The sequence below is a fragment of the Arachis hypogaea genome, chromosome 19 (genome assembly GCF_003086295.3).
Source record: "Arachis hypogaea cultivar Tifrunner chromosome 19, arahy.Tifrunner.gnm2.J5K5, whole genome shotgun sequence".
Taxonomy (NCBI): domain Eukaryota; kingdom Viridiplantae; phylum Streptophyta; class Magnoliopsida; order Fabales; family Fabaceae; genus Arachis; species Arachis hypogaea.
In genome coordinates this window covers 4793893-4815318 of record NC_092054.1, presented here as the reverse complement: position 1 = coordinate 4815318, position 21426 = coordinate 4793893, and the positions used below count along the sequence as shown (strand labels likewise).

Below are 21426 nucleotides of genomic sequence, written 5' to 3'. Positions count from 1 at the left end.
TAGAGTGAAATGTGGAAGAGAGGAAATTCTGTAATCTGATTCTCATTAGTGTTAGAGAGAAAAATTACAGAGGAGATGAAAAAATGGTTGATCAGCAACCTTACACATTACACGTTTTATGTATATATACTCTATCTAAGTGGACCTAGTAGCTAGAGATAAATACAATTAGTCGAAATCTAACTCAATTAACTAACTAACTCTTCAGTCAATATGTGCACAATTAGTTACCAGTCAATATGTGCACAGTTAGACGAAAATCTTCACCATATGTTAGTCATTTTCTGATATATATTTAACATAAAAAAAAACCAGAAGCAATAGATAATTTCAGTTTCCAAACATAATTTGATTTAAAAAGATAAAGATACATAAATACTCCAACCAAAGTTTATAGCCCTACACACATAAATTAGGCCGAGTATTCTTATTAGCTAGTAAGAAAACTTGCAATTATTTCTCAAACAAATTGCAAAGCTCATGCTTTAAAGAAGTACATAAATCCAATGAGCTTAGCAAATGTTGATTTCACACAATGGAGAGCCCCTTGGCATGGCCAACAACTTCATGAGGACATCATTCTTTGAATCGTCATCCAGAGATTTTTCAAGATCAATAATGATTGTACTCAAAAGAAGTCCTCTTTCTAGAATATACCCAACAATTTTGCTCTCATCATGAATTCCTCTATATCCCACAAAGTGAAAACAGCTCAAGTATGATGCAAGGCAAGGAAGATCTCTTCTTGGTTTCATCCAACTTTGTGAAACAATTGGTAGCTCCTGAAAACAAGAGACAAAAACCACTCATAAGATTCAAACCTAATAATACAACTAAAATGATAATGTCAAATGGAAGAAATAAAAAACCTCATCAATTTCGATTTTCAGTTCTTGAAGCTTGTGACATTTGCTAAGCAAGCTCATCAGGAAACTTGAATTGAACCACGGAAGAACAACCTCTAGACGAATCAAGTGGTGAAAGTCTGGAAAGACTGGAACTTGGGCACGAAGCAACCACTGTTTAGGGTGAAAAGGGAAAAAAATAACATGTTACAATGATAATTAAATTATAAATACATAGCTAAAATACCACATGAAAAAAAATGTTACATAAAAAGACCATTTAGTTAAATCTATACATTTCTATGTGCATTGACTGATTTTTTTTTATTGAAGATAGAGAAATTCGAACTCGCATCCTCTTAGGTGAGTATAGAAAGACTACTATTTGAGTTATAATTTATTGGCATTGATTGATATGTGCATTAACTGATTGATAACTGAATTTTAGAGGATAGGTAGAACATATGATTAAAAATATATATACATATAAACAAACATTAAAATGGCAAGATAATATCAAAATTTGGTTGATAATATGCAAATTATGGTTGGGAATATGATAATAAATTTTACCTTTGTTGTGAAACGATGAAGAGCTAGAATCTCTGTTCTGCGTACTGCAATGAGAATCCTGATCAAAACATCAATAGGCTCATGGGTAGCATACATGTTGAGACTCACTTCCCTTACGTTGTTCATTTCACTAACCCTGTAACTGAAACGGTTAGCAGCATGGGCGATACTAATGTACGTAAGTCCCTGCGCGTGTATCTCAATCGCGGCCGCAACTTGATTCTTAATTGCAAACTTCAACTTTTTCAGTGTGAGTGGCAAGCAAACCCTCACTGGCTGCCTCAGTGTGAAGCACGCGCTCAAGGTTTCAATCTGAGGACACTTACTAAGAATACCATCGATCCAATCAACATCATCGATGTCCAAGGAAAGTATCTTAAGAGACACCAAATCAACCGTTAGGGGCTGTTTTGGCAGCAAGTGAACACCACCGCTCAAGGATAGCGTGACAAGTTTGCTGCAAGAGAGAATGTTATGTGGCACCACGAAACCGCGCGCATCATTACAAAAGAGCGTAAGGTGAAACTCTTCGAGATTTGGCCCAATCGCGGCGCGTACCCACGCCGCAACTGAGCTAGCATTGAGAGGATCATTGTTCGAGTGGCCGCAAGAGAGGCGGAGCGCGTGAATGTCACGCGGATCGTTGTGCAGGTTGAAAACATTGTTTACGAATATAGAGAAACGTTTGAAGGACTCCCCGGTCTCGTCAAACAATTCATGTGAGTCATCGGAGAAGTGGAGGGTCTTCACATCCTTCCAAACGTGGCGCCACCGTGGAGACAAAACACTTGTCCTCACGGCGGTTTTGGTAGGAACGAAGGATAATATGTAGCATAAGACAGTGTTCGGGAGAGCACTGATCCTATCTGTGTTGTTATTCTCTAGTCTTAGCTGTTTTGGCTGCCATGGTGGTTCCACCATGGTTTTCTTTTAAGGTCAATAAGACATGGAAAGAAAGGAGATGTGTGTTTTCATCAACACAATGGGTGTATTTATATATAAGAACCTATAATATAAAAATGGTTTGACTAAGACTAATTTTTTAAAAAATAATTTTTTAAAAAGTTGTAACATTTATGTTCGGTAAATCAAATTAAAAATAGCTTTCAATAAATAAAACAATAATAATTACGTTTGGTAAAATAATTTTTAAAAATTAAAAATATTATAATAGACATAAATATAAGCATTAAATTTAAAAATTAGTTAACATATAAGGTTATATTAGACTTTTAAATTTTAAAAAGCACAATCCAACTTTAAAAGTTTTTAAAAGTATTCTAATCTTTTAAAAATTACAAGTACAAGCACATGATCTTTTTTATTTATCAAATAAAAAATGAGGAGTTTAAACTTTTAAAAAACATAAACACCTTTTTAAAAAATTTTACCAAACTAAGTCTAATAAAGTCTATTACAATACTAGCTAATGTTACCTTTTTTTGAAAAAATGTCATTTTTATTTAATAATGTTATACATCTAAATTTTTTTTATGAACCAAATAATAGCTCAAATGGGGTTGTGGGTTCGAATCTCATATCTTTGGTAAAAAAAAAAAGTCTACTTAAGTTAAATAATAAAATTTGGAATAATATTAGTCATAGCCGATTTTAGTTATGTTAAACTAATTTGGTTGGACTTGGTTAACAAATATCATTATTCATTTTTATATACTTTTACATTTAAAAATATAGTTTAATTTTGATGTATTGATCGTGTAAGACATTTTACACAGTTATGCAATCGCATCCGTTTTTTAGATGACTATTCACGCGACTAATATGAAGCGTTTTATCTTTATTGATGCGTTGTCCCGTAATTAAATACACGTGTAAAACTATTTTACACTCACAGTGCATCAAAATTAAATTTTTTAAAATATTATATAAACACCAAAAATTAATTACTATATATTTATATATGAATGCATGTGTTATTTAATTTATTTTTTATATATATTTTATAAAATAATAAATTTGATAATAATTAATTTTAAATGTGTATCTAACATAGTTATTTTACATTATAAATATTTCAAAAACTTTTATATTAAATATACAAATTAATCTTTAAAATATTCTAGAAGTTTTGGTTCTCAACAAAGTTTTATTAGATAAATTGGTTTCTCTTTAGTATTAAAAGATAGTTAATTTACCTTAAAATGTATTTTTGGAATCTAATTATATTATAATAAAATTTATTACAAATTTATTTTATCAATATAAACATTAAATATTGGTTTAAAGCGAATGATAGATCAATTTGTTTAATGAGAATAATTTTTTAAAACCTTTAAAGAATAAAAAATTAGCAGGTCAAAATATCAAATATAATTTTTTTAGGATTAATTTGAGTGTTTATTCTAAAAGTTGATAATCTATTTAGTTTGTATTTTTATTTTTAAAATTTCTTTAGTCAAAATTATTTTTTTTAATATTTATAGAAGTCATTTTTTCGATTTTTTAAAAGAATTTAACAAGGTGTTTTTATTATTAAAAAAAAAAAGAGAGATTTAACTCCTATATCTATTAAGATAGAGTTTATAAATTTATTTAATTATAACAGAAAATATAAGCATATCTTTCACTTTTGGTTTTCTTTTGTCCAATTATTTAATTGTTTATCCAAATTAAAAAAAAATTAAATTACTACAAGCAAATTAATTTAATTTAATTACCTTGTATTTTAAATTATCTTAAAAAATTTATAATTCTCTATCCAAACACACGCTCACACTTTTTCTTAATCACTAATGTAATTTAAATTGTGTGTAAGATAAAGTTAAAAATAAGAATTAAAATAACTTATATAAAAAATTACGAAGTTTAACTTTTTTTTAATACGTTTTTTATTTATTTAATAAAGTAAAATATTTAAAAATTTTACTATAATAATCTTAATATGTATTTTTAAGATGCATAATAATTAAATTATAAACTATTTATTAATGAATGAGAATAAATAAAAGCATATGAATAAAATTGAAAAAAAAGTACTATTATTAGTATTGTTGTTATTATTATTATTAACAAATGTTTTGTATACAAACAAAACAACCCATTATTAATTACTAAAAATATTTAATTATAAATGTAAATTATATTTAATTATAAATTGTAAATTTAGTTTGGATTATAAATTACGTTGAAGTTCGCAATATCTCAGCCAACTTCAAATGACAGATTTTATAAGCGCTGTCAACCTATTCAAGTTTTACAACCTTTTTTTTTTTCAGCCACCTTTTAAATGATAGATTTTATAAGCGTCGTCAACTTACTCAAGTTTTATAACTTATTTTTTCAATGTCAAAGAGTATCATCTTTACTGCATTATTGCAGCGTACTATTTAAATTTCATCTCATTCTTTTTATGAAATCTTCAAGAGTACATGTTCTAAAAAAAACTAATGTGATTTATTACTGTATATTTTTGCGTATTTTTTTGACAGAGTCAATGATAACGTTATCAGTCATGTTGAAGAATTGAAATTATCTGTACTGTTTAATATTCAGCTATTTTAACTGCTTTTTTCATCCAAATTAAACTATATTTTTTTAGAATTAAATTTTTTTCATCATATATATTCTTCCCAAGACAGAGACACAGAAACCTGTTCACCGTAAATTTTTTACTGTGTAATTGGTTGACGGCTGCGATAAATCTTAATCACAGGTTAGCTTTTGAAAATTAAAGTTGGTTTATTTATTTTTTGGAATTAAATATCTTTTATTTTATTTTAATATTAATTATCTAACTATAATACTTCTTTCTCTCTCTTAAAATTTGAGGTATTAATTAAAAAATATTAATTCCTAGATTTTTTTCTATTAATTATTATGTATAAGTCAACTTAAATATTAATTTAGTATTTATATTCTTTGTATTTAAAATTAAATACAAAGAATATAAATACTAAATTAATATTTAAGTTGACTTATACATTATAATTAATAAGAAAAAATCTAAGAATTAATATTTTTTTAGTCAACACCTCAAATTTTAAGAGACAGAAGAGTATTATAGTTGAATAGTTGATATTAAAATAAAATAAAAAATATTTAGTTACAAAAAAAATAGATAAATAAGCCAACCTTAATTTTCAAAAACGAACTTGTAATTAAGGTTTACCGCACCGTCAACAAACTTCACAATAAAAAAGGCCAACTTTAAGGTTTGTGTCCGGTACTTGGGAAGAATATATACGATGATAAAAAATTTTAATTGTGAAAAAACTTAATTTAATTTAAATGAGAAAGACAGTTAAAAAAAAGCTAAATATTGAACAGTATAGATAACATAAATTCTTCAACGTCGCCACATTAGTTTTGTTTAAAAAACATGTACTCTTGAAAAATTCATAAAAAAAATGAGATGAAATTTAAATAGTCTCGTAGTAGCTAGGAATGATACTCTCTGACATTAAAAAAATAGATGTAAAACTGAAGTAATAGAATTAGATTGTGAATTTTACGTATGTATATGTATATTCGCAAAATAAATAAATAAGTAAATATTTTTTTTATATTTTATTTTAACTAATAATTATCATATATGTTGTATTATTTTATTTTTATTATTTTAAAAAGTATGTTTAATATTATTTAAAAAACATATTTAAAAAAATAAAAAAATAATTTTTTAATTTTTTAATAAAATAAGCTTAAAAAATAAGCCTTAAAATTTTTTCCATACATGCACTTTTTAAAGAAAATGCTATATGTAAAATTTTTGTTAAGTATTTAATTTTGATAGGTAAAATAGTTTTACATGTTGCTTAGGAATAAATGCGAATATTATGAACAATTTTAAATACCTTATATCTATAACAATTTATATAAATTAAAAATAAGACATCCAATTTAATCCAATTATCACAAAGAAATAAGTAAATAAATAAATAAATAATAAAATCATCACATCATTACTCTTTTTATTTTATAATGAAACACTACATTTTAATTAATACCAGTTAATATTATTTAAATTCTTCCTCAAATTAATGAATTGTTATGAAGTATTATTACAACTGTAATAAAAAATTTTTCATACATGCACTTCTCAAGGAAAATGCTATATGTATAATTTTTATTAAGTATTTAATTTTGGTACACGGTCCGTAAAATAGTTTTATATATTGCGTTCAATTATGTAGGGGTGAATGTGGATCGGATATGGCCAAAATTTACGAATTTAACATCAAAATTTTGATTATATCCAATCCACATTCACCCTTACTAAATTTAACGCAATATATAAAACTATTTTACGGACATTGTATCAAAATTAAATATTTAACAAAAATTATATATATATATATATAGTATTTTTCTTGAAAGGTGCATGTATGGAAAAAATTTTATTATAGTTGTAATAATAACTTCATAACAATTTATTAATTTGAGGAAGAATTTAAATAATATTGACTGGTATTAATTAAAATGTAGTGTTAGTCACCGAAAAAAATAAAATGTAATGTGTAATAATGTGATGATTTTATTATTTATTTATTTATTTACTTATTTTCTTATGACAATTGGATTAAATTGGAAGCAAATTTATCGTATTATCTTAAATCAATTCTTATTATAAATTTGTTTTATTTATAATTTATATAAATTGTTATAGATACAAGATATTTAAAATGATTTTTAATAATTTATATAACTGGCAATGATTCAGTAGGTTAACGTATACAACAAAAATTAAAGAATTGATTTTTAAGTAGTCAATATTAATTATTTTTTTATTGTAAAATTATTTTTTTAATTTTATTTTGGAGAATTGGTTTAATATTAAATTTCATATATAAATTTAAGATTTAAAATTTAAAATATAGAATTCAAAATAATATAAAAAATATAATTGACATTAGTGGTAAAAAGTTGACTCATTAATTAAATTTAAGTTAGTTCATTAATTTTAACATTTTTGACATAAAATAATGAATTTAATTATAAAATTAAAAGTAATATAGAGATCTAATTAAAAAAAAATATAAAAATTTAATTGTAAATTTGGTGAAATTATAAGGAACAAAAAAGTAATTAAATCTTATTTTTTGTGGGATCTTACTCCTCTAAAGTTATATTGTCAGTTTAGAAAAAATATTAATCACCTTTGGATAAAGATAGTCTTTAGATGAAGATAATGAAGCTCATAAATAATAAATGTTATAAATTTAAAGGTAATTAAAGTATCATTTATTATTTTACTAACATATCATTTTAAAATTTTTTTTTATTTTTTTATTTGACTTGCTTGCATTTGGCTGTTTGGACAGAAATATTTAGCTTTGGCATCATCTTGGCGCATCAAATGCATATTCGAGATGTGGACTAATTTAAGAAACAGTTAAATATTTCCCAAAATGTGAGAAATCTAAAATTATCGGTAAGTTATTAGATTTTTCTATTATTAATATTGATGAGGCAAGTAGTTTTGGCTCGTGAATTGGAAAAGTACTGCCTAGTAAAGAATGCGTGGTAAAGAATTAATTCTAGTGCTAAATTGTGGTGAATTTTAAAACGTAGTTGTATTGAGAATTGATACTTTTAATCTAGATAAATTTTGTCTGATTATAAAGGTTGCGTTTGGTTTAACGTTAGAAAAAAGAGAAATATATTTGAGTACATTGAACGTTTCTTTTATATTTATAAGAAGTTAGAAATTATAACTTTTATGTTTAAAAAATTACGTTAAGATTGAATTTATTTTTTTCTTATCTATTCTATCTTTTATTTCTTTGCTTGTAGTCTCTCTAGTATTTAAATATTTTAAATATATAATAATATATTTTTATAAAATTTTATTTTTGGTTTTGTATAAAAAATTTTTATTTTTTGTTTAACTCTATTAAAATTTATAAGTGTAAATCTTGTATATTAATTTATTATTATAATTTTGTTATAATATAAATTATTGATACCATTAAAGAAACAAAGTAAATAAAAAGTTAGTTATAACTAATAATAAGGTTATAAATAATTAAAATTTATAGTTTAAAATAGTATTAAATAAAAGAATACTAAGAGTACTAAAAACTTTATAAGTAATATAATTTAATAAAGTATATTTTGATATATTTTTCATATATTATTTTTGTTTTTGATATAAAAATATATTTTGTCAATTTTTATATGTTATTTTTATTTTAGTAAGTAAATATTAATTTTATTATAAAATTAATTAATAAGATCTATTTAAATATCTAAATTGAAATTATAGGATAATATAAAAAATTTATTTGAGTTGATGTTTATTTTAATAATTTTTTTAGTTAAAAGTAATTTTGAGTAGTATAATCTAAACAATATTTACTTTACTATAATTTTTTTTGATATAAAGATTATTAGATATAAATCATTCTAACATTAACTTATTTTTTGCAAAATCAAGTTTACAAAATCAATTTTATATAAACTCTTATTTATAAACTGTAATTCAAATTGTCAATGTTAGAATCACTAGAAACGATCTTCAAATGTATGTGGATCATGAACAATTATTCAAATATTGGTTAGTTGTTCAATTGAAAATTCTTGTCAGGTAATTTATACAAAATTAACTGTAATGTTAGTTTATCGTCTGATAGGGATATAGCTCGTTTCAGATGCATTATTAGAGATTCTTAAACTCTTGTAGTAATTGGATTTTGGATTTTTTTGAGTCTATTTCAACTTAGAATATTTTTAAATGTAAATTGTTTACAGTTTGAAAATGACTTACTTTGACGTAGAAGAACGACATAAAAAAATAATTTGGTGACTGTTGTAATACTCGTTTGATGTTTGGAATCTTAAAATTGCATATAATTTAAAAAAAATATTAAAATTCAAAATTCAATTCAACCTTGCGTTGATTTAGCTTAACATTTAATGCATGTTAATAAGATTAATAAATAATTAATACATTTTTTTATAAAACTACAAACACATTAATTATAACTTCTAAAATATATTTTCAATAAATAATAATTATCATTATTATAAAAAATTTAATATGCTCTATTAGTATATAAATGATTAAATTAGTTCATAAAATCTAATTAATTAATAATTTTATATTTTATTTATTTTAATTATTTATTTAAAATTATAATTTATCTCATAAAATTTATCTTATATACTACTTTCTTTTGTTCATCGAAAATAATGAATTTGTCTAGGGACAAACTAATTCTTATTTTTATATAATTTAAATTGTATTCGTATATTTTTATTTTTTGTATTAATTTAATTTTATTCACATATTTAAATTTTAAAATTATAAAATTTGTTATTTAAAATTTAGATAGATATAATTTAAATTAATAATTTAATTTAATAAAAATAAACGTATTCGTATTATTTTTATTATCTTAAGTAAAAGATATCTCTAATTATATTTTTTAGGTAAGATTTATTAATTTCTTCCGATATATATCTATATATACACTCTAGTGTTATTAATTTGAAAGATTTTATATATCTATTTTTTTGTTGAGATATTTAAAGATTATTTTCAACTGCTTTAAAAAATAATAATAAGAGAACATTTATTTTAAATAAGACGAATATGTTTATTTAAAATTTAAAAATTTTAAATAAATTTATTTGTATTAATTTTAAAATAATACGAGTATATTTATTTAAATAAAAATATTTAAAATAATAAGAGTATTTAGTCATTTTAATTCTTTTAAATTTTTGTTTTTGTCATAATTTTGTAATAATTTAATATCAATTTAAAAATAAAATAAATTTAAATTAAAACAAAAAAAATTAGCCCAAATAGAGTTTTAATGTTATTCTTTTCTCTCTTCTTAATAATTTAATGTTCTTTTTCTTTTTGACTTTTTCTTTTTCAAGAATTGGACGTGATTTAATGCTCCAAAATTGTTTGGAATTTTAGTGCTCTTTTATTAAAATAAAAAGAGAAAACTTGTATAAAGTTTTAGTACTCCTTGGTTAAAAAGAGAAAGAAGAATCAACATTAAATTACTAAGAAGAGAGGAAAGAATCAGTCAATCAGCATTAAAATTCTATTTGGACTAATTTTTTTTGTTTTAATTTGAATTTATTTTATTTTAGATTGATATTAAATTGTTATAAAATTATGACAAAAATAAAAATTTAAAAGATTTAAAAGGGCAATATGTTCTTATTATTTTAAATTTAACACGAATAAATTTATTTAAAATTTTTAAATTTTAAATAAATATATTCATCTTATTTTAAATAAACGTTCTCGTATTATTCTTTTAAAAGCGACTAAGTATGGCTTTTAAGTATTTCAACAAAAGAGATAAATATATGTAATCTTTTAAATTAATAACATTCGAGTGTATATATAGGTACATAATATCTGAAAAGATTAATAAATCTTACCTAAAAATTATAGTTAGAGATATCTTTTGTTTAAGATAATAAAAATAATACAAATACGTTTATTTTTATTAAATTAAATTATTAATTTAAATTATATCTATCTAAATTTTAAATAAAAAATTTTATAATTTTAATATTTAAATATATGAATAAAATTAGATTAATAAAAATATACGAATACGATCCAAATTATATAGAAATAAGACCAAGTTTGTCCGTGAACGAACTCATTATTTTTAAAAAACAAATGAAGGTAGTATATAAGATAAATTTTAATATTTTATGAGATAAATTATAATTTTAAATAAATAATTAAAATAAATAAAATATAAAATTATTAATTAATTAGATTTTATGAACTAATTTAATAACCTTAATAACTTATATACTAATAGAGCATGTTAAATTTTTTATAGTAAGGGTAAAGTATACTTTTTGTCCTTGAAGTTTGACAAAAATTTCAAAAATATCCCTAAGTTTTATTTTGTTTCAATTTTGTTCCAAAAGTTTTCGATTTGCATCAAATATACCTTCGACGGCTAAATTTTCAAAACAATTAAGATCAATCTAACAATAATGCATGAAAATTATGCTTGATTTGTTTGTGTTGAGGGTTGTTCTTATGAAATTGTTGTTGAATTGGTCTTTAATTTTTTGAAAAAATAGCCGTCAGTGGTATATTTGATGCAAATCAAAAACTTCTGGGACAAAATTGAAACAAAATAAAACTTAGGGGTATTTTTGAAACTTTTGTCAAACTTTAGGGACAAAAAATATACTTCACCCTTATAGTAATCATAATTATCATTAATTGAAAATATATTTTAGAGATTGTAATTAATGTGTTTGTAGTTTTACAAAAAAATTGTATTAATTGTTTATTGATCTTATTAATATGCATTAAATGTTAAGCCAAATCAACGCAATGTTAAATTGAATTTTAAATTTTGACAGTGGTTTTTGTTTTATATGAAATTTTAAAACTCCAAACATTAAAGGAGTATTGTAACAACTCTTGTTATTTTTTTCTGTCTTTTTTAATTAAAGAGCACTAAAATTCTATACAAATTTTCTCTTTTTCTTTTAATTAAACAATACTAAAACTCCAAACAATTTGAGAGCATCAAATCACATCCCAAAAAGTTTATATGTGAAGTTAATTGTTAGAATGTCCTCATTCTTTTTCAAAATTTATATTGTCTCAACAAATATGAAGATTATGATATTGTCTCTAAGATTCAAGAGATCATCCTTCGACAATAGAATATTCAATTTGTTTAAATTCTTGGTAAAGCAAATTCTATAGTAGATTGAGCTAATTTTCATATTAAGATCAACATTAATCATGTAATATGATTAGCTCCAAATAATCTTCAACAAATTTTCTATTTGGATAGGAAGATTACTATTTAAACGTGTTCTTTTTTTTTTTTCGGACAAAAATAAACCTAGTACAACTGTTTATATCAACATGTCTTGGATCATATTACTATGATAACTAAATTATGAATGTTAAACTATTTAATTTATACCAATCAAGTTGGTTGGAGACATAATATATGTAATTATTTTTGTTGAGAGACTCACTCGTTACAATTAAGTGTATGTTTAGATTGAGTTTGATTGTTCGAATGAGTTAGAATAAAATTTCGAAAATCGAATGAACAACAAATAAAAAATATTAAATTTATTACTTGATTTATTTTGTGAAATTCTTAAGATTGTGTTTTTTTATCTACTTATTTACTTAATATATTAAAATTAGATTTTTTCTTCAAATAATAAAAGTGCTATTCTAAATTTATTTTAGAAAAATATTTTTATTATAATTATATTAATTTAGAAAAATATATTTATTATAATTATATAAAATCAATATTTAATACATTATCAACTAATAAAATTAAGGTGTCAATTCATCATAAATTTAGTTTTTCTCCAAAATAAATGTACTATTCTCTCTTCTAAATTTATTTTAGAAAAATATCTTTATTATAATTATATTACAATATTACAATTAATATTTAATAAATAATGCATAATACTAATTATCTTTATTACAATTATATAAAGTCAATATTAATGCATTATTAAACTAATTGTCAATTAGAAATATTTTAATTATTTAATTATATTGATATAATTCTAATTCTCATTCATTATGCAATAATTTTATTAGTGGCAAGTTGTTACGTTAATGATGACCCATTAATAATAATAATAATAATAATAATAATAATAATAATAATAATAATAATAATAATAATAATAGATATCAATAATTAAATGTAAAAATAATTGCCAAACATTATATAATTAACTTAAATTAGTTAACAAATTTAATTTTAGTTGTTATATTTTATTTTTTACATAATTATGTTATTAATTGTCAATTATTATACGTCAAATTAGCATTTAATATATAATTATGTTAATTGTCAATAAATTTTTTTTATAATTATGCATCAAATAAGCATTTAATACATAACTACGTTAATTATCAATAATTTTAATTTTTAATCATTGTAATATAATTTTAAATTAATCGTAATTTCTATTAAGTTGATATTGATATCTACCTTAAAAAATAAAAGTAAAAATTTATGATTCTAATCATGTTAAAAAGGTATATGATATGATAATGGTTTATTCAATCACGACAAATATACGATGTATAACGTAAATAATAAAAAAATTAACTTAATAATAACTAATTTATATAATTATTTTTTCTAATAAAGGCTATATATAATATTTTTTTGTGATTTGTGAGTCTAGATTTAAAAGTTAACTTATTTTTTTAATTTATTATTCTTTTTTGACTATTTCATAGAATAAAAATATATTCTTCGTTTTTCGTCGAAGTTGATCCTTTTAAGGTACAATTTATAATTTTTTATAGTATTTTTTATATATTCATTCTATTATATTATTCTTTTAATAATTTAATGATTGTTCTTACTCCAACTTATTCTTTTCACCTAATGCTCTAGTGCGATTATTTTTGCCGTAATCGTTTACAATGCACCACATCCATCAAATACCATCTCAAGTTGTATTCACTGATTTGGATTCTGATTACATGGATGTAAGCATTCAACGAAAGGACAATAAACTCTATTTTACCGAAACATGGTTGGATCTACTCACATATTATGACAAACCTAATGGAATATGAGTAAAGTTAGTTTTCTTAGGAGGAATTCGATTTTTTATTAAGAAATTATTTTCACGAAATTTTGTAGGCCAAGTTCAAGTTCCATTCCCTCCATGCTTTTCTACGTCTTTCCATAAATTTTTGAAGTGGATCATATAATAAGATTGAATTTCCTCAATTTAAGTTCAGTTTTGGTAAATTCGTGTCAAATTCGGAGATGCAATTCAAAGATTGGTAATGTATTCAAATTTTCTTATTTTAAACTTTTCGTAATTAAAATATGTTTATAACATATTATGATTTTTTTTTTCAGAAATTACCGGCCTTCATTTGCATCAATGCAATGCCATTGAGGAAAAATAAGAGTCAGTTTAGTTTCTTAATGTAGCAATTATATACCTTGCCGCATTGCATGGATAGCAAATCATGAAGCTTATTTAACAAATCTATCTACTTAATATACTAAAACTGGATTTTCCCTAAACTAATGAAGGTGACGTGTCGATCTCTCGTGACTATGTTTTTCCTCCAAAATGAATTTTTCTATTCTCTATTCTAAATTATTTTATAAAAAATATATTTATTATAATTATATTATAATTAATATTTAATGAATAATACATAATTATACTAATTTAGGAACATATATTTATTTTTAGAAAGTATTATTTTCATGTAATTAAAGCACTCTTCTCTCTTCTAAAATTATTTTTAGAAAAATATGTTTATTATAATTATATTACAATTAGCATTTAATGAATAATGCATGATTATACTAATTTAGGAAAATATCTTTATTTTTAGAAAGTACTATTCTCATGTATTGAAAGTACTATTCTCTCTTCTAAAATTATTTTTAGAAAAATATCTTTATTATAATTATATTACAATTATCATTTAATGAATAATGCATGATTATACCAATTTAGAAAAATATCTTTATTATAATTATATAAAATAATCTACTTAATATACTAAAATTGGATTTTTCCCAACTAATGAAAGTAAGGTGTCAATTTCTCATGAATTTATTTTCTTTTCAAAATAAAGGCACTATTCTCTCTTCTAAATTTATATTAAAAAATATCTTTATTAGAATTATATTACAATTAGTATTTAATAAATAATGCATAATTATACTGATTTAAAAAATATCTTAATTATAATTATATAAAAAGTTAAACATAAATTTATAATTCTAATTGCTATAAATATGATACTAACGTTCATAGTGGTAAATTGATATTGCAATAATTAATTTCTATAATTATTTTTGTACTACTAAAGGCTATATATAGTGTTTCTTTGTGGTTAGTGAGTCTAAATCTAAGAATCAAAGCATTTTTTTTCTAATCTGTTATTCTTTTTTGATTGGACAATTGTTTCTAAGGAGCTTTGTAGGTCAAGTTCAAGTCACATCTCCTCTACGTTTTCTATGTTTGTCCAAAAATATTCGAAGTGGAGCATATAATAAGATCGAATTTCCTCAATTTAGGTTCAATTTTGAAAAATTCGTGCCAAGCTTGAAGATGCAATTCAAAGATTGGTACTATATTTAAATTTTTTTCTCTTAAACTTTTTGTATTAAAAATAATTTTATAACATATTGTATTTTTTTTAGAAACTACCGGTCTTTTGGTGCATTAATGCAATGCCATTGAAGAGAATAAAAGTCAATTTAATTTGACAATTTTAACAAAAAGATAGTCTGAATTTGTACCGATTCTAAGTATTCGATCTTATGATGTTACTTCGGTTGGTTGTTACGAGAATGACTCTAATCTATATGTATCTAAGGATTAGAATAGATTAAATATTATTTAAATAATTTAGTTCTAATATTGATAGTTGATTAAATTAGTTTTAAGAGAAATGTAATTCATCAATAAATTAGAATGATTAAAAGTTTAATTAAGATTAACTAACATCTGTTTTGGATACAAGATTGATTAATTAAGATTAAGGCGTGAAAAAGGAAAAAGAGTCACAATACGTGGTTTTGCTTTCTTGCTAATATATAAAAAAAATGTGAAAGAAAAAAATTAAAATATCACCATTTAAAAAAAATTATTAATCATACATATGAAAAGGGATTGGAGAATATGCATGGATATAAAAAATTAAAAAATTATTACTTGATTGTAGAATAAAAAATAATCATAACAAAAAAATAATTAGCATATGTGACTTAAATTTATATATATATAAACAAATATTTAGAATTATTTAACAAAATTAATATATATGTATAGATAAATAAAGAAATTATTATAATTTATAAACATTACACATACAATGACATTAATAATAAAGAATAAAAAAATTATTGAATGATTGTAGACTCAAAAAAATTAATTAATATATACGATTTAAATATATTTACATACAATTAATATATATATAAACTACATAAAGAAGTATTTAGAATTATTTAAAACAATAAATATATTCTAAAAATAAGAAAATTATTAACTAAACAATTGATATATATATATATATATATATATATATATATATATATATATATATATATATATATATATATATATATATATATATATATATATATGTAACACCCTATCACACTAAGCTTTACGCTTAAGCCGTAAAACAGAGGTGGTGTGGTATTACGACTTCTAAAATAGAATGAGTACATATAATAGCAGAAGAATTATAATATGCTAGGAGCCTTGAAGAATAGGGGAAATAAAAATCGCGAGATAAAAGCGCAACGCTCAAGGAACGAGTTAACTTGCGTTCTAAGAAAACCATAACTATCAAGCATAAGATAACAGAAGTAGGAATAGAGTGCCAAAGATACAAAATAACAAGCTCCTGACTCAGCCTGCGAAGTCAAGAATGGCCGGAGAATATTTACACATATATACATACATATCCAAAACCCAAAAGTACATATACACAATCCTACCTCTCCATAAACCTCTAAGAGGATCAAAAAGAATAAGTCATGCGGAGAGAAAGCTAAGTACATATATATACATCATAGCATAACAAAATATCCCAGTAACCACTCCGCTTCAAGAGTCCAGATGCCTAACGAGATGCCTCTCGACCTGCATCTGAAAAACAACAACATAGTATGGAATGAGAACCGGAGGTTCTCAGTATGGTAAAGGTGCCACACATATAATATATAAGGTCCTGAGAATGCCAGAGGCAATCCTAGAACGCCGACACTCAGATTATAGAGCTTAAAGTATTAAACAGAAGCCATAAAAGGTGGTTTACTAAGGATATTTAGACCTAACTTAACTTAACCTTAAATCTAAATCCCAGTTTGCCATTCCTCCATACCTCCAACTCCATCATGCATTTCACAGACAGATAGACAAATAAAGGCAAACACAAGAAGGTTACAACTACTGCAGATAACAAATACACATTTAGCATGGCAAATACAGATAGGCACACCCAATTAGAGCACAAGCAAGTAATTCAAGTAATATGCATATGATGCATGCCTGTCCTATGGCTGATGAGGCTCATCTGTCGGTTATCCAGCCAACCCGACAAGTCTGAATTGTACTTAGACTGTCCCCCGACGTGCATCCCCAAGAGTCTATGCATAGTTTTTTCTCAAATAATCAATAATACTCAATGGGGGTAACATTCCCGGGAATTTATATAGTGCCCGGTCACACACTTACGTCGTAGGGTCAACAGAGTATCGAGTTTTCAACCTGGTACACGTGGTGGCAAGCCACGGCACTTAATCCAGGGAATCTCGTATCTCAAATTATTCAAATTCATAAGCCATATAAATAATTCAATTATAATTCATCAACATCAACATCATTCTCAATCGCATTTCATTCATCATCATACATCAATCATATTCAATCCTTATCCTTCATTATCACACCTCTCATTCCGTCCATCAATAGTTCCAATTCAAAACATAATTCATTCTTTTCTAAATGAATCAAACTTAAAACATGCTCATTTTCTTAATAACTCTAAATCAAACCATATAACCTTTGAATCTAAATCTTTCTAAATAATCATATAAACAAAATCTCTAATCTCTAATTTTTATAAAATTTCGGCAGCATCTCCTCTAAAACTCGGACTTTGCCACCCTGTTCGGGTCCAAACCTGTATTCTTTTCAATTCAACATTTCCTTCCTCATTATCATAACAATCTCCACAAAAAATCTACCTCAGATCAACAATTAAACTCATACAATATTCAAATCCAACAACCAAAATTCAACTAAGAGTCATAGTTCACAAATCCTAGGCTTTTAACACAAAATACCTCAAATCAATAATTCATCGAATCGTTAATTAATCAACAAGCACCAAACCAACCATGTTCATCAACAATAACATTCAACTATAATTCTCTCCAAATTAACATAACAACATTCACCATCTAAAATTAATAACTAATTATCCAATAAACTTCAACCAATTATATTCATCGACAAATTACTAAATATTAAATATACACCTGCATTCCAACTTATCCTATGGTCATCTAGCCTAAGTTTTCACAGAATATTATATATTAAATGCAAGAAACCTAAACCATACCTTAGCCGATTCCCAAGTATTATTCCAAGAAAATTTTCCTAAAAGAACACAGCCCTCAAAACCTCAACTAATCTGCTTCCTCCAAGTTCCAGTATTCACAATTTCAAGCTCCAATTATTTATTTTCAACCTAATACACATTCATAACACATACATACCCAATTTAATACTCAAAGCTTAAATTTAATGAAATTAAAATAAAATTATCGTATCCTCACCTTACCCAAGCTTCACATAAGCAAGAGTGAACGTTTTTCTCAAGCTAATTGGATCCTAAAACATCAGAAATCAAAGAAATTCAACATTCCCACTTAAAATTCGAAAATTGGGGGAAAAGAGGCTGAGAGTGATTAAACAAGTTACCAGTGAAATTGTTCTGGTAGAAATGTAGAGCTCGACGCGGTGGACGCGTGGCCGCAAACGGTGCGGCGATTGGAGCTCGGACGGAGAAGTTACGGGGATCGGAAATTTATGTGAGGGTTACGGGAATGTTTCTCGTCCTTCCCTCCCCTGGAAGCTTTCTTTTCTGTTGGAATGATGGGGACGAAGGGCTTGGGTTCACTTAAAAGGGCTGGTCCGGTTGGACCGATAGCCCGGTTCGGGTCCGGTTCAACCGGTTCGGTCCTTTCGGTCCAATTTTGGACCGTTTTCTTCGAAATTAGTGTCAAAATTCTCGTTTCAATGAGCTCTACCCTAATTTAATATAATATTCACATTTTTAATCCTCCTTATTAAAAACTAATTTATTGACTAATTATCTACTAATTTAATCGGGGTTTACATTCTACCCACCTAACAAAGAATTTTGCCCTCAAAATTCAAATCTAGTTACCTGAAAAGAGATGTGGATAGTCCTTTCGCATATCTGATTCGAGCTCCCAGGTATGTTCCTCGATACCAACTCGACTCCAAGCTACTTTTACCAATGATACTTCCCTTCCTCGTAATCGTTTAACGCTGGTGTCATCAATTATTACCGGAATTACCGGAAGTGTTAGATCTTCTCTTACTTGGATTGGTTCTGGTTCCAGAACATGACTTGCGTCAGGAGTATACTTTCGAAGCTGTGATACATGAAATACATCGTGCAAATTCGAAAGATACAGCGGTAAGGCAATTCTATAAGCTACTGGTCCAATTCTCTTCAGAATCTCAAACGGTCCAATATAACGGGGATTCAATTTCTTGGTCTTAATAGCTCTTCCCACTCCAGTGGTTGGTGTAACTTTCAAAAAGACATGTTCTCCTTCTTCAAATTCCAAAGGCTTTCGCCTCTGGTAGAAAGAAAAGTCTATGTCTTCTCAAATTTTGAGATCGAGAAATCAAGCGGAATATATCTTCTGACTGTACACACGTGCAAAATATCTTTTAAGATGGAGTCAGATATAGTACATTTGGTCGATGATCGTAAAATTCTGGATAATTATTTTAATTTGCTTGCTCATGCTGATCTATTGAAACAAACAAATGAACGATTCTACTTATTTCGTACGTAATTAATTTATGTTAACCCACACAAAATTATTTTCCTTTTGATTTTAAGTTTTGCCAAAAAATTGTATAATAGCATCATTTTATCGATAACAAAAATTTTAACCGTTTATTTATGAAAATATTTGAAATTGTATTGTGACTTTTTTAAAGGTATATCCTTTTATTAATATACTATTGTTAGTTTTATTGTTTAATATAAAATAAATCAGTAAATTCTTTTTATTTTATACACATTCGAAGTTATAATTTCTTATATTATTCACTCATTTGTCCTTAATTTGGTACTTTTAATTCAATTTTTTTGTTCAATTAGATGTTATTAGATTCTTGACTAGAAAAGAAAAACTCATATCATGGTCAAAAATAGAGAGAAGTGGCCAGTACATTGTGATTGATCTTCATGATTTGCAGTATGTAAAATTTTAATATGAATATTTCTTTAGGTTATAATTATGTGTTGTGGTGCAAATTTTTTTTCTTTATATATTACTACTTACTCCTTTAATTATCGCTTTCATTCAAAAATGAGAAAAAAATAAGATATACACTATGAGATCAATTTACAATCCAATTACTTGATCATCTATGTGATCACCAAGCAACCGAATACATAATTTATTCTCTAATTTATAAAATTTAACAAAGACATTGGTAAACATATTGGTTTCGCATTTATTTATATATTTTATTTATTTATGTTATATTTGTAATTATATTATATCTATTTTTATTAATATATTTTTTTTAAATATCATTAGTGTTAGCACATTGTGTATTAAATAAATTAAATGATAGAAACACGTAACTATTTTCTTTTTCAGTCAAGATTAAGTAAAATACTGTAATTTAGACTTGCAATATCAACATATTAATAGTAAAATGAAGAAAAAAATGTAATATTATATAAAAAAATGTTTAAATCATAATTATAATTTATGATTGAAATCATAATTTAAATATTTTAAACGGGATAATTTCATTTAGAGAATTCATAATTCAAACATCATTTTTATACACTTAATAGCTATATTCGAGTTAATACATTTAATACTATATTTAAAAAAAGCGAACAATGCATATCTTATTATTTATTTATTAATTAAATTATTACAATTCAAATTAATTTTAATAGAATAATTTAAAATTATAATTTCAGTTTTATCACGTGCATGGCACGGGTTATTACACTTGTAAATGGTCTGAATTTGCATGAATTCTAAATGTTCGAACTTATGGTGTTGTTTCAGTTGGTTGTCATTACAAGAATGACTCTAATATATATGTGTCTAAGGATTAGAATAGATTAAATATTATTTAAGTAATTTAATTCTAATATTGGTATTTGATTAAATTACTTTTAGATTAATTTAAATTTAAATTGTTACCTCAATTGATATATTACGATTATTCTTCTTTAATATGTTATTTTTAAATT

At 24.3% G+C, this 21426-nt stretch overlaps 1 protein-coding gene and 1 long non-coding RNA gene across 2 annotated transcripts; both read right to left on the bottom strand.

Annotated features, from left to right (window-relative positions):
• Positions 1–334: 334 nt before the first annotated feature.
• On the bottom strand, positions 335–2406 carry LOC112775137 (FBD-associated F-box protein At4g10400). Its single transcript, XM_025818614.3, has 3 exons — positions 1419–2406; positions 870–1019; positions 335–782 (listed from the first exon to the last, which is right to left on the bottom strand). The coding sequence occupies exons 1-3, from the start codon at positions 2337–2339 to the stop codon at positions 513–515; spliced, it is 1341 nt and encodes a 446-aa protein (XP_025674399.1). The 5' UTR covers positions 2340–2406; the 3' UTR covers positions 335–512.
• A 14287-nt stretch (positions 2407–16693) lies between these two features.
• Positions 16694–19034, bottom strand: LOC140182040 (uncharacterized). Its single transcript, XR_011877865.1, has 4 exons — positions 18861–19034; positions 18716–18770; positions 18499–18627; positions 16694–17021 (listed from the first exon to the last, which is right to left on the bottom strand). It is a non-coding gene; the product is annotated as an uncharacterized lncRNA (long non-coding RNA).
• Between the last annotated feature and the right edge of the window lie 2392 nt (positions 19035–21426).

Coding starts and splice junctions, on each gene's coding strand:
- LOC112775137 (XM_025818614.3), bottom strand. CDS start 2,339: ATGGTGGAACCACCATGGCAGCCAAAACAGCTAAGACTAGAGAATAAC. Junction 1,020..1,418: donor TTCATCGTTTCACAACAAAG/GTAAAATTTATT, acceptor CACCCTAAACAG/TGGTTGCTTCGTGCCCAAGT. Junction 783..869: donor TGAAAATCGAAATTGATGAG/GTTTTTTATTTC, acceptor TCTTGTTTTCAG/GAGCTACCAATTGTTTCACA.